Raw genomic sequence first — 14,826 nt, 5'->3', positions numbered from 1 at the left:
AGGCACAAGAGTGACATTATTAAGAACAGGGCTTCCTTCTAAAATTGATAAGACAAAGAGAAAAGTGGTCATGGAGCCTGTCAAGAGGCCTACAGCAATGTTAAAAAAAGAGATGCTAACTCCAGTATTTATCTGTTTGGACAGTGGGGCAGGGTGGCAAGACGCAAGCCTTTTTCTGACAAAAAAATAACATCAAAGTCTGTCTAAACTCTGTAAAAACACATTTCTAGTCAACTATTTGGAAAAATGTGTTATGGTTAGATTGAGACCAAGATTTTTTGGCAAAAAAAGAAAGAAAAAAGTTTGGTGCAAAAACAACAGATCACATCAGCAAAAGAACAAAGAAGCTTTTGAGCAGATTTTTTATTTTTTTTATTATTCTTGCTTCTCAATATTGAAATTGATGCTTCCTCGCTCCTCTGCCCTCCAGCCTGTGACCCGGAAACCGATCGAATTCAGCAATATTAAAGGACATCTCAATTCTCTAATTGCATCACATGGAGGCGAGGAACAAGGAGCGAGTAAGCTTCCAGAGGAGCTATGAGCGAGGATGCACAGGTGTATGATAGAAGTATAAATTCCTCCTCCCCCTTCACATCTGTCACAATAATTTTAATTTATGCTTTACCTTTTCAGTTTAAATAAACCATATATCAACAGGGCTTTATGCTTTATCTTTATTATTTATTAATTTCTTAAATAACCAAACTTTAACAACATGACTTTCCCACACTTGACCTTGAAGCTACATCAATTATTCCATCTACCACTGTCAAAAACTTGGGTATCATTCTTAAAGGTAAGCAGAAGAATTTTGTAAGTAATACGAGAAGACACAGGTAGCCAGTGGAGGTTAAACAGAATAGGAGTGAAATGAGCAGATCGTTTAGTGTAAGTTAGCAATCTTGCGGCAAAGTTGTGAATATATTGCAAATGCGAGATACTAAATTCTGGTAGTCCAGAAAAAAGAACATTACAATAATCGGGTCGAGATGTGATAAACGCATATGTACCAGTGATTCAGACTCTTTTGGGCTGACATAGGGATGGAGTTTGGCAATACGGTGAAGTTGAAAAAATGTAGCTTTACAGAGTTGACTAATGTAAGCGTTGAAGGTCAGTGAAGGGTTAAGTCACCCAGTGGTCTTGCTCCTTCGTATCTCTCTGACTTACTTTCTCCTTAAATTCCCTATCAACTTCTCCGTTCTTCTGGCTGTAAACTGTGAACCTCTGTGAGCCGAGATTTCGTCTATCATCTATGGGTGGCAGGTCTTTCTCCGTTATAGCCTCTAAGCTATGGAACTCTCTTCCCCTGGCTCTTAGGTCAACAACCATACTGTATGAATTTACAGTGCCCTCCACAATTATTGAACCCCCTGGTAAATATGATCAAAATGGGCTGTAAAAAATAAATCTGCATCGATTATCCTTGTGATCTTTCATTCAAAAAATGTGCAAAATTCTAACCTTTCATTGAAGTAAAAGAATTGAAAGTGGGGGGAAAATCACATTATGAAATAAATGTTTTTCTCCAAAACATGTTGGCCACAATTATTGAAACCCTTTTATTAAATACTTTTTGCAATCTCCTTTTGCCAAGATAACAGCTCTGAGTCTTCTCCTATAATGCCTGATGAGTTTGGAGAATAACTGACAAGAGATCAGAGACCATTCCTCCACACAGAATCTCTCCAGATCCTTCAGATTCCCAGATCCATGTTGGTGCTTCTTCTCTTCAGTTCAGCCCACTCATCAGGTCAGGGGACTGAGACGGTCATGGCAGAAGCTTCATTTTGTGCTCCACAACAAATTTTTGTTTTGATTTTGATGTTTGTTTTGGATCGTTGTCCTGATGGAAGATCCAACCACGGCCCATTATAAGATTTCTAGCAGAAGGCGTCAGGTTTTGATTTTTTATCTGTTGATATTTGATAGAATCCACAATGCCATGTATCTGAACAAGAAGTCCAGGACCTCCAGCAGAAAAATATGCCCACAACATTAAAGATCCAATGGTATATTAAATTGTACACATGGGGTACTTTTTATCCTTGTGTTCACCAAACCCATCTAGTGTGTTTGCTGCCAAAAAGCTCTGTTTTAGTCTCATCTGACCACAGAACCCTGTGTTGTTTGAAGATCCAGTCGTGTCTGACAATTAAATTTGCTGGAATTTGTTTTTGGATGAGCGAGGAGGTTTTTTTTTTAAACCCTCCCAAACAACATGTGGGGATGTAGGGGTTGTTTGATAATTTTTTTTTTAGGCTTTCTGACCCTAAGACTCAACTAATCTCTGCAATTCTCCATCTGTGATCCTTGGAGAGTCTTTGGCCACTCAAACTTTCATACTCGCCGTGCATTAAGACAGTATAGACACACGTCCTTTTCCTGGCAGATTCATAACATCTTTAGTTGGTTATAACTTCTTAATTATTGCCCTGATGGTCAAAATGGGGATTTTCAATTCTTTAGCTATTGTCTTACAGCCACTTTCTAGTTTGTGATGCTCAACAATCTTTTGCTACGCATCAGAACTGTATTCTGTGGTTTTACTCATTGTGATGGATGATTAAGGGGATTTGGCCTTTGTGTTTCCTCATATTTAAACTCCTGTGAAACACGAAGTCATAGCTGGACAGTTTCATGTTCCTAGTCACCCTGGTGTACTAAAAAAGGTAAATATTAATGGGAATATACTTCAGAGATATTTTACTCGTAAAAAATTCTAGGGGTTTCAATAATTGTGGCCAACATGTTTTGGAGAAAAACATTTATTTCATAATGTGATTTCCCCCCACTTTCAATTCTTTTACTTCAATGAAAGGTTAGAATTTTGCACATTTTTTGAATGAAAGATCACAAGGATAATCGATGCAGATTTATTTTTTACAGCCAATTTTGATCATATTTACCAGGGGGTTCAATAATTGTGGAGGGCACTGTAAGTCTAAACTCAAAACCTATTTGTTTAACCAGTATTATCGATCATGACATGTTTTTCTTAAACATTTTCCATAACTCTGTATTATAGCCGTAATGTATCCTTATGTACCATTATTCTTTTGCATCTGACCTTTTTTTTCAACTGCCCACCTTCTATGCTGTCTAGTGTTGTTTTTTGTTTCTGTCATAGTGTCTGTTTGTATTCGATTGGAATGCAGTATGCAGCTGCAATCGCTCATGTCTTGGACTAGGCAAATGTCTCCTGTCCATTTATTGTGTATAAACTGACTGTTTGTTCTTTACTGTTATTGTGAAGTGTCCTTGAGCTCGGGAAAGGCGCTATATAAATTAAACATATTATGCTTATTATTATAACATAAGGGCAGATCTTTTGAGCACAGCTGATGATGCTTTGAAGTGACTCTTGAGTGTTCAAGAATATTCCAATATTCAAAAAAGCTATCCTTCAATTCCTCCATCCTCATTATCATTCCTTGCAGCCTTTCCTTGCATCCTACAGGGGGTGGAGCTGAGATGCGAGGAAAGGAAATGAGGATGCACAAATAAGAAATTAGAAGCACCCACAGGCTTTAGTGAAGATTGAGGAAATCTTGAATAGCTCCAAGTTCCGGCCAATTTTGGTACAAAACCTTCTGGGGCCTGCTAGAAAACTGAAAATTAAGAGAACTTTCACCTTTCAGCATAACAATGATCCCAAACACATTTAAATCAACAAAAGAATGGCTTCACCAAAGAAAGATTAATGTGGAATGGCCCAACCAGAGTCCAGACCTGAGTTCTATACAAAATCTGTGGGGGGACCTGAAGAGGGCTGTGTGCAGGTGATGTCCTCGCATCTGAAACATTTTTTGCAAAGAAGAGTGGTAAAATATTCCCGTCAAGATGTGCCAAGCTGATAAACTCCTATCCAAACAGTGATGTGATAACATCAGAGGGGGCTTCAGGATTAGTTCAGTGGTGTGACCACTTATGCAGTTAGTTCGTTTTTTTTCTCTCTCTCTGAAATGTATCACTTTGGTTTTCATTGGCATTGCACAGGTTGCCATTTTACATTAAACATGCAAAAGTTCTGATATGATTTATCTTTGTTTCATTTTTTACATCACAAAAATTAACTATTTTAACAGGGGTGTAGACTTTTTATATCCACTGTACATGGTTCCATTCTACAGTAAACTTAACTTAAGACTGTTTACATAAGAAATGTGACATTTCTGCTTTGCAGCAGATTCTGATCATACTGCATAGAAAAAGGTATTTCATTGTGTTCTATGTGTTTTGTGATGTCTGTAACTTGCCTTTGTTGATACCATGTATTTATTACCTTCCTTATGCCAGCTACACACTGCACGATTTTAGCAACAACTTACTGCCAAGATACAGGGCAAAGGAAATTTCAGGAGGGGAAGAGTCATGGCTTCTGCAAGCAACAGTTCTCTCCTTTTTCATTTTTTTTCTTCTTTTTTTTCTTTTTGCTGCTAATCAGCGCACATATAACTTGTATCACAGTTCCTTGCGGGCTACCATTTTTAAACAGGAAGAAATACTCACGCGAGAACTCCTGTATCATGCTTGATCTTACGTTATTTCCTGTATCACTTCTCGAGTGTGTTTGGTTGTTCAGACAGAGACCAGGGAGAGATGTCGGCGATTCTTTATATTAAAAAGTTGTGTAATGCGTGACCCCCTGTCGCCGATCTGTCATGTATTGTGCACACAATAGCACCTAAATGGTACCCCAGATAGTCATGTAGTCTGAGAAGAACAGCGTTCCAATGACTTTGAAAATGGTGTAGTGTGTTCCCAGCATTAAACATATGCATTGAGTCTATATTGGCTGGAAGGGACATGGGATGTTGTAGAGGCAGTTTGAACCATATGTCTGGATTGAAGCTGGTAGGAGTATGATCTGAAGTTCTGAAGATGTGATCTGAGCAAACAAAATAGAAATTTAGCACAGACATTTTTTAAAAACAACTGATGCAAGGGCCGTCCATAGGGCGGTGCAACTTAGGGGACTAATGCAACGTGCTTTAGGGGCCCCGCGGCGGACGCAAACAGACAAACAGACGCTTCCTCTAACTCAGTCCTTTAAATGTCACCTCTCATTTAAACAATGTCCTGAAAATGTCTCAGGCAGGTTACTGATAGCTGAAATGGTTTGTGAATGAAGTGTCATTTTAACAGGGCATGTGTTGCATACTCAACTCACTTTTTTTCCTCTGGGCTGCTCAGTCTACAGGAAAACAGCAAACAGCTGCCGCCACATAAAGCCATTATGGCTGAACTCCAACCAATGTACAGCCCTTCTCCGATTTCATACCTAAACACACAGGACACATCTAACATTACACAGTAGAGGCATTCCAAGACTGCGACATGACAGGCCAATATTGTCTGAAACATAATCACAAACATGTTTGTACAAGTGAGCTTACTCATGCTATATTGCTTAATTAGATAACTCCAAAAATTATGAAATAGTTCTAAATATTTTCTCTAATAGCTCTACATACCAAGATAATAACTCTTCTTTCCACTTACTTTATTCCTGGATAAAGTGGGTCAAAGAATTCCTGAGTGATATTGAAAGCATACCAAGACACTGCAATCATCGTGCACAGACCTGAAACATGAACATTTATTTTGTATCTATAAACAAACTACCAATGTTTAAATGACCTATGCTTCTCCTTTCCAAGACAGTCAATCAAAGGTTATTTTGAACACATTTATATTGTGAAAGCATAATCTTAATAGTTCCTAGTAACACTTACAAGGTTTAATTCATTAACATTAATGCATAGGGCATCATGAACTATACTTATGCAGTATTTACTAAACTTTTCTACATTTTCTACACTTTTCTACATATACCAATCTATTTTTAACATTGCAATTTTTATAAGTTAATGTATTATGAACAAAAAAATAAAATAACAATGAATAGTTTATTATAGTATATAGATAGCCCTTATATATATATAAAAAAAAAAAATGTATTGTTAGCTGATGGTAGCTAATGAATTAACTAAAGTTATCAAATTGAATCTATTTGTAAAGTGTTAACCAGCTATTTTTGTAAAACAACATTGACAGTTATCAAGCACATGAGGACTTCTATTGAGAATTCTAATCTCCAAAGTTGTTGTTTGATTAGTTCTTGATTAGATTGTGTTGGGTAAACACAATAAAGGCAAACTGACATACAAGACTCAATAAGACTGTGAAGGTAGTTTTTAACCAAGGGGGAAATTGAAATTCACATAAATGTTTTGGTCGGGGAAAGTTGTCAACTGTTTTATAGAGGACTTTTTATTTTTTTATTTTAATAAAAATTTATGTTGGTCAAAACTGTTTATTGAATGCTTTTGAATGCTCTGTGCAGTGTACCTAAATATATTCACTTGAGTCAAGTCAAGTCACATTTATTTATATAGCGCTTTTTACAATACAGATTGTTTCAAAGAAGCTCCACAGAGATAACAGGAAAACAATGCAAAAAAGTTTGTTTCCAGAAGAAATTAACGTCACAGTCCAGCTTAAGTAAGTTTAGTGATGTTTAATTTTTGTTTTACAAAGTTATTAATTTATATATATATAGCCACTCTAGAGTAAACCGTGATGTCATCGTCCAGCTCAGTTAAGTTCTTGTATAATAGTGTCAATGCAGGCATTGTTGAATATTAAATTAAATGTTAAATTTAATGTCCCCGACTAAGCAAGCCAAGCCAATGGTAACAAAGGTGGAAAAAGGCGACAAGGAACCAAAACTCCATCAGGTGGCAGAATGGAGAAAAAACCTTGGGAGAACCTAGGCTCAATCAGGGGGCCAGTGAACGAACAGTGTATGATTATGATTCAGGCAGCATTATAGGTCAGAAGTCAGATTGGTTTGGAACAATCAGAATATTATCCAGTTCCATCTGGTTTAAATAAAAATTATAAAAACTAGCCCTGATTGTCACAGTTAGTTGCGGCAAGGAGAGTAGTAAGGCAGGATCAATACACAGTAGTCACTTTATTTAACAATAAACCAAATCAAAAAACACGCAGGAGCACTGGAGATTTCTGGAATGCAGAAGAATCGACCCTAAACATATAGACAAGATCAGACCAAGAACAACTCAAACTGAGAGCTATAAACAGGGTAGCATAAGAGCTAAACAATAATGAACAGATGAAGCAAATCACACAATGAGTTGCTATGGAAACAAATTAAAACATTCTAGACAGCATGGGAACATAAAAGAAAAACAGGAAACAAACTAAAAGTCCAGGAAAATGAAACAGAAACCAAAACTTAAAGGGATAGTTCACCCAAAAATGAAAATGATCCCATGATTTACTCACCCTGAAGCTATCCTAGGTGTATATGACATTCTTCTTTCAGACGAATATAATCGGAGTTATATTAAAAAATGCTCTCCCAAGATTTATAATGGGTATATTTTTTTGGAAGTCCATCAAAGTGCATCCATCCATGATAAAAGTGCTCGACACGGCTCTGGCAAATTAATAAAGGCCTTCTGAAGTGAAGCGATGCGTTCGTGTAAGAAAAATATCCATATTTAAAACTTTATTCGACTGAAATAACTAGCTTCCGGCAGACGGCCGTACGCAAATTGACTTGCGGCAAAAGAGTAACACTTGATAATGTATGACGCAGGATGTAGGAGTAGCGTACGGTTTGACGCCTCTCGCGGTTCAAACAAACAGGGCTGGGCCACCGCGTTCGTCATTACGTTGTGCGTCAAGTTCAAGGGCTAGTCTTTCGCCGTAAATCGATGCGTACGGCCGTCTGCCGGAAGCTAGTTATTTTAGTCGATAAAATTTTAAATATGGAAATTTTTCTTACACAAACTCATCGCTTCACTTCAGAAGGCCTTTATTAACCTGCCAGAGCCGTGTCGAGCACTTTTATCATGGATGGATGCGCTTTGATGGACTTCCAAAAAAATATTCCCATTGACTCCCATTATAAGGCTTAGAAGAAAACGATTCAAACGATTGAACGATTGTATTCGTCTGAAAGAAGAATGTCCTATACACCTAGGATGAGTTCAGGGAGAGTAAATCATGGGCTAATTTTCATTTTTGGGTGAACTCTCCCTTTAACTTTACCCTGATTTCCTTTACTGTATATGACAGGTGGTAAGACAGTAAAGGACATCACTTGGTGACATTCTTACCTTGCAGTATGAAGAAGACGCCTCCAGCCCCAGCGATACGACCCTTCATTATGTAATTCTCCCCTCCTATCTTGGAACACTGCATACCCACTAGAGTTGCCACCAGCCCGAATGCGCCTAGCACAATGGATGTGATCATTAATGCACGGCATGCTTGGATTAAACCTGAGAAAACAGAGAAGGAACAGTTACAAGTCTGACAGCTGTACACAAATAGTAAAATTTAAAAAATAAAGATATGTGAATAAGATACAAATATGTATATCCATAAAAAATAGACATTAATATGTACAGGTGTGTTATATACAAACAGAATAGAATAGATTTAAAGATAGCACTTTACAATTAGGTTTCATTAGCTTCATGTTAACAACATCAGTTAACACGAACTCCACTTCTACAGCATTTATTAATCTTTGTTCATGTTAATTTCAACATTTGCTAATACATTATTAAAATCAAAAGTTGTATTTGTTAACATTAGTTAATGCACTGTGAAGTAACATGAACAAACAATTAACAGTTGTATTTTTATTAACTAACTTTAACAAAGATTAACAAATACAGTCACAAATAAATTCCTCAATTAACAGTGAGTGAAATAAGTAGCGATGGGGTATTGTTAAATAAATGTAAGTGGTATTGCACATGGTTATCATTGCACAGTGCGGAGAACATTTAGCTGTTCATGAGGTAGATTGCCTGGGGGAAAAAACTTTTCTTGTGCCTAGGTGTTCTGGTGCTCAGTGCTCTGTAGCTCCGGCCAGACGGCAAAAGTTCAAAGAGAAGTTGGCTTGGATGTGAGAGATCCAGAGTGATTTTTTCGGAGCCCTTTTTTTTCCACTTTGGATGTATGCAGTTCATGGAGGGTGGGCAGGGAAGCACCAATAATCCTCTCAGCAATCCGAACCGTCCTTCGGTTGTCTTCTGTAGTCTTCTGATGTCTGATTTTGGTAGGTAAACCAAACCAGTTATTGAAGTGCAGAGGACAGATGGCTGATGGACATTGATGGCTGAGTAGAACTGCATTAGTAGCACCAGTGGTAAGTTGAACTTCTTCAGCTGGCGAAGGAAGTGCAGCCTTTGCTGGGCCTTTTTCATAATGTGATTGTCCCACTTCAGGTTCTGAGGGATGGTAGAGCCCAGACTCTTGAAGAACTCTATGGCAGCCACATTGTTGTTCATGATGGTGAGTAGGGGGAGTGCTGGGGTGTTCCTCCTGAAGTCCACTATCATCTCCACTGTTTTGAGTGTGTTCAGCTCCAGGTTGTTATGACTGCACCAGACAGCCAGTTGTTCAACCTTCTGTCTGTATGCAGACTCGTTACCATTGTGGATTAGGGCCGGTGACTGTAGTGTCATCTGCAATCTTCAGAAGTTTGACCGAATTATCTTTAGCAGTGCAGTTATTTTTGTGCAGGGAGAACAGCAGTGGGAAGAGCACACATCCCAGTCCTGTTTGGGAAAATTCACATCCAACATCTTGTTTATCTTTCAGAAAGCTGGTGATCCATTGACAGACAGAGCTAGGAACAGAGAGCTGGGTTAATCTTTTAATTTAGCCTGGAGGAGTGATGGGATGATGGTGTTGAAAGCAGAATTGAAGTCTACAAACAGGATCCTTGCTTAAAGGGCTCCTATTATGGATTTTTTAAAATGACCTTTCATGTAGTGTGTAACATAGCTCTAAGTGAATGAAAACATCCTGTAAAGTTTTAAATCTGAAAGTGCACCGTATATAAAGTTATTGTCTTTCAACAGTAAGAGGTTTTAATTAATTAAATTAATCGGTTTTCAAACGAGTCATAAGCCATTTCGTTGTGATGTCAAGACGAAACATTAGTATATTGCCCACCCACTTATTGCACGCGCAGACACCAGGGAAAACTTGAACGCCCTCAAACCTACAGCTGATTCCTGTGGATACTGGAGAGCATCATGTCGAGAAGACGGCGTTGTGCTCTATAGTGAAGGTAAAGCCAGTTTTTTTTTTTTTTTCACTGCCCAAGGACGAGCATGTGATGAATTAGTGGTTAAAATTCATCTTTACCACGATATCACAGCAGTATAATCCTAAACTTTTGCTGTGTTCCCTTTATTTTACTGACAACTGCTTCTCAAATCTTGGAGTTCAATGCAGGATTCACAAACCGGTTTTACTCTTGAAAGATGGTGTTCAAAAAACGTAGTTTTGAGTTTTATATTGTGTAGGTCTCCTGCTAACTGGCTAACTCACGTTATCACTGTCTTACTGAAATACTTCTGCCAATCAGTTGTGAACCACTATTACCTATAACTGTGTCTATTAATGCAGATTGTCTGTCATTCTCACTACTTTGAGGAAATATTTATGTTTATGTTACATGATCATTCACTCAAGATCTCGGCTAATGTACATTGCATAGATACAGTTTCCACGTATTCACTGCAATATACTAGAAAAATAAAATAATTGTTTTGTTGATGGACATGCACTTGTTAATGCTGATGGTGAGGAATTACAGTTGCAACATCTATGGGGCTGTTTACACCTGGCCACTTCATGCGTTTTCTCAGATCGGATAGCTATCCGATCGTGAAAAGACCAGGGCTGCGTTTCCCAAAAGCATCGTAAGCCTAAGTTGATCGTAAAAACGATCGTACGACTGATCTTAATATTACGGTCTGTTTCCCAAAAGCATCGTAGCTTAAGTAGCACTTGAAAATCTTCGTAGATCTACGAGTGCTCTGGAGTAATCGTACATCACCAAGTTCATCGTAAGAAGACAGATTTATGAGGACACCTGCAGGACAACCGGCAGATTACACCTTTAACTTTATTCAAATGCAATGTGATTATAATATAAGGTTTGATTGTACTTTATTGTTCTTTTTTTGTTGTTGGTTAAATTAATGTATAAATTAAATAATTAAAAAGGTCAGAAAACAAAACAAAAAATAGAAATAATTTAATCTAATAATTTTAATCAAAATTAAATGAATGAACAAAAAATAAATAAAAGAAATCCTTTTAATCTGTTAAAAATTACATCTTTGTTTCACTCTATCTCCTCTAAAAGGACATTAATTTCATCTTTTTGAAAGGAATCTTTTTTTATTTATTTTTTTTAGCTATTTTGTCAGTGCCTCCGCCTGTAGGTGCTTTATATAGACTTGTCTTGATTGCTAATCCACAACAGATGACAATTATTAGGTTAAACGTTCCATATAAGGTTATGTTTCAGCACTTCACGAATGGACGGACAGCGACTCTTAAGTAGCACGTAGAGCGCATTCTCGCGCGTTCATGTTAAGTGCATTTTTGGGAAACGCTCGTGGAATTGCTGCGAGCGTTCGTAACCTTGCACGTAGAAAGCGCTCTTAAAGGAGAACTTGGTAACTTTTTTAACTTAATAAAACTGTCTAGAAATCATTTGGATGGTTAAACAACCTGTTCTGGTGATATTGGTGACTTTCCCCGCTCCCCCCAGCGTTCCCAGGCGGAAAACCAACCTTGCAACTTGCAACACTACCGTCCCGGCAAGTTAGAAATTGGAAGTCTCGTGAGAAGCGAGAACTAGAACGAGAACGAGCGCGAAACACAAATTGCTTTACGGCAATTCGACATAAACAAACACGCATGTATGATGTATTACCAGATCACCCACCTCGGTAGACATAGCTCGACGCGATACAGTTGGCTTGCTCCGATCAAAACAAACGCACATGAGCAGCGGTAGAGAGGGGGAGGAGGCCGCCGCAATTTTTTTTTTTACGACCGTGTTGTGAAATATACGCCCCCCCACAGCTGTAGGGGGAGCTCGTGGGGAAAACATGCGACAACAAAAGGGAAAATCAGCGAAGAAGTGACAAGAGTTCGCTAGAGTTACAGAGTTCTCCTTTAAGAGCTAAATACATCGTTATCGGGAAACCCGGCCCAGGTGTAAATGCCCTCCGAAACGCATTCGAGACGGATTTGAATCCGATCGCTCAAACCACTTCAGGAGGTGGTCTGGGCCGCATTCCTGACGAAACTGGACAAGTGTAAATGCATCTGGTTGTTGAATCCACATATGTAAATTGTACTCCTCCCAAAAATGCTAAAAAAATAAACGTGTGAGAGCGTGTTATAGGCTATATGTAATGTTATAGCCAGATATGACGACGCTACTGGAACACGCATCACCTCAGATGAGAAGCTGAGCATCTATTCATTAAGCCAACGTGCAAACTATCGCAAATCAAAGTGAAAGTAAGTCGTAGACGCTTAACACACAATCATCATCATTAAAAGTAAATTCTTAAGAAACGAAATGATCTTACCAGGGCTGTTGCCGCTCTCTTTTATTGCGGTCTTTGAAATTTTAGCTGATGATCAATAAAATGCAGCTCATATCTTTTGCTTTCGGTGACGTACACTCCATTAAATCTGCATATAGCGCGGGAATTGAAGATCGGATTTAAATCCGTTTCGCAAAAACACATTTATGTGACCAGGTGTAAATGGAATCGTTTTGATAAATCAGATAGCTATCCGATCTGAGAAAACACATTAAAGGTACAATATGCAAGAATTTTGCATTAAAATATCCCATAATCTCAAGGCCAGTGTTATATATTTTGTTAAGTTGATTACTTACAATATCCCAAATGTTTCCAACTATTTTTAAATCGTGAGAAAATTGCGATTTTAACCAAGGAAACGGGGCGTTAGAGCAGGGGGGAGCTGGGAGTCGCCAGTCAATTGCGTCATATCCGCGTTACCCTCGGTTTCCGCTCGTACTGCGTGGAGTCCTGGACAAATGCGGAAGTTGTAGTTGTAGCGTCTATCAAGCAACACACGTAGCTTGTTTCTTGCAGTCGTTATGGAACATAATTATTCTTTACCGATTGCAGCTGGTTCTGTCGACAAAGTAACGTTATGCTTAATTTTATATTTCCTAATGTAGCATTCGGTATGTAAGGGAAGTATTATTGCTTTAGATTTCTGTTTAGTTTATTGACATTGTTTATCACGTCTGGTGTTTATGGCCATGTAAATAAATATAGCATGTGTTATACATAAATATTAATCAGTATTTTGCCAAATGATGTGGGTATGTTCGAATGTACTTTTACAACAATTGTTTAGAACACGTAAAACTGCGCAGCGTTATCACAACAATGAATTCGACATACAGTAACATCTATGATAACCAATGTAGTAGTAAACCTTACTTTTCTTGCGGTTAATTCATTTTAATGAAATAAAAGTGTGATGAGGTTCAAGAGTCAGGAAGGAAGAAGACAGGGGTCGGCGTGACTGGGACTCGTACTTTATTAAAGTAAAGCAAAACAAACAAAAGTCGTGCACAACGCGCATTCACCGTGGCAACCGCGACGGCACAAAACAGTTCAAAAATGAGAGCTCGGATCCACCGGTTTTCTTTCTCTGCGTCCAATTTTCTCTTCAGTCTCTCTCTCGTTCCAGCGCGCGGCTTATAAGCGGTCTCTCCACGCGGATCACTGCAATAAAACACAGGTGTTCGTCATTTGCACTTGACCTACTTGCTCGTCTCTTCTCTCTCCCATTACAGACCGCGCTTTTGTTTTAGTGGATCACTGAGGGGTGCAGGTTGGAACGTGGGTGTGTGAATGTGTGTGCGCGTGTGGTTGTATCTTTTTTTTAGGCACATTTACTGGTGAATTTTACAGGGGCAATAGAGTGGGCTCACGCCGGTGGCCAGTCAGTCCTCCTCGAGTGTTTTGGGTTTGTTTTGTTTCTTGTAGTTGGTGTTCTCTCTGTTAAGATTACAGCTCAATGTGTGATTACACAGACAAAGAATTAAGGCTCATAAATTGGGCGTGTCATTTTCTGTATAATGTCTGTTAATAAATTGTGAGTTTTGTCATATTTGAGAAACACGTCTCTGTTCCTTCTGGTGGTGAAGTACACATTGAATCTGTGTTTATAACTCAACTTAACTTTCCCTGAGAGAGATTCAGGGTGGCGTAGTCAGGCTATGTATGATTGGGCTTATTAATTGCCCATATAGGGTTTATGGAGCCCTCTCGCTACACTTTCAAAGTAAGCAGGTAGTCGACATGCACTCTAGAAAGTTTCAACTTTGTCTAGTGTCAAAGGAACCTATGCTGCGTTCCAGTCCAAAATTGTCATGACCTTCACTCGCTAATTTCCCTCCGTCTGGTTCACTCGGATGTACGTCATTGCTTACGTTGCACGAGTGCCCACTACTGGCGGAAACTGCAATGGGCTGAATTGGAACGTCCTAAGCCCTTGATCACTTGGAATCAGCTGTGGAGTTAATTTATTAATTTATTTATTTTTCCCTTTGAGAATTTGTTTAATGCAGCATCCAAATGTTTATAGGTGTGTTTGGTTTGTTTAAATTTTTTATTTTTTTTAATTAATATATCATAGAGTTGTTTGTTGTGGTGGTGATTAGATGAGATCTGTGGGGACGTCACAATTGTACTGCATTGTGGGCAGTGCCGTCGCAGGTGGGGTGCGAGGCCCTGTGCGAACTTGAAATGCGAGGCCCCGCTCTTTGATGTGGATGCTCAATTGCGCATGAATAACAGCAGGGCTGGACTGGCCATCGGGCATACCGGGCATTTGCCCGGTGGGCCGACGTGCTTTTTGGGCCGATACATCTCATACTCATACATAATTTTTATTATTTTTCTATTT

The 14,826-nt window shown here is 38.6% G+C and overlaps 1 protein-coding gene across 1 annotated transcript in view; it reads right to left on the bottom strand.

Moving 5' to 3' along the window:
• Positions 1 to 4,027: 4,027 nt before the first annotated feature.
• cldn15b (claudin 15b) overlaps positions 4,028 to 14,826 on the bottom strand; it is a gene marked incomplete at its 5' end in the record, with an annotated part of 177,984 nt that continues 167,185 nt past the window's right edge. Inside the window, 4 exon segments of the mRNA XM_082171549.1 lie at positions 4,028 to 4,894; positions 5,177 to 5,287; positions 5,509 to 5,590; positions 8,157 to 8,321. Coding sequence (XP_082027675.1) covers positions 4,774 to 4,894; positions 5,177 to 5,287; positions 5,509 to 5,590; positions 8,157 to 8,321 — 479 coding nt within the window. The 3' untranslated portion in view covers positions 4,028 to 4,773.

This window comes from Leuciscus leuciscus, assembly GCF_965113295.1.
Source record: "Leuciscus leuciscus genome assembly, chromosome: 5".
Classification (NCBI taxonomy): Eukaryota; Metazoa; Chordata; class Actinopteri; order Cypriniformes; family Leuciscidae; genus Leuciscus; species Leuciscus leuciscus.
Note: the sequence above shows the minus strand (reverse complement) of the source record. Positions and strands in the feature narration are given on the sequence as shown.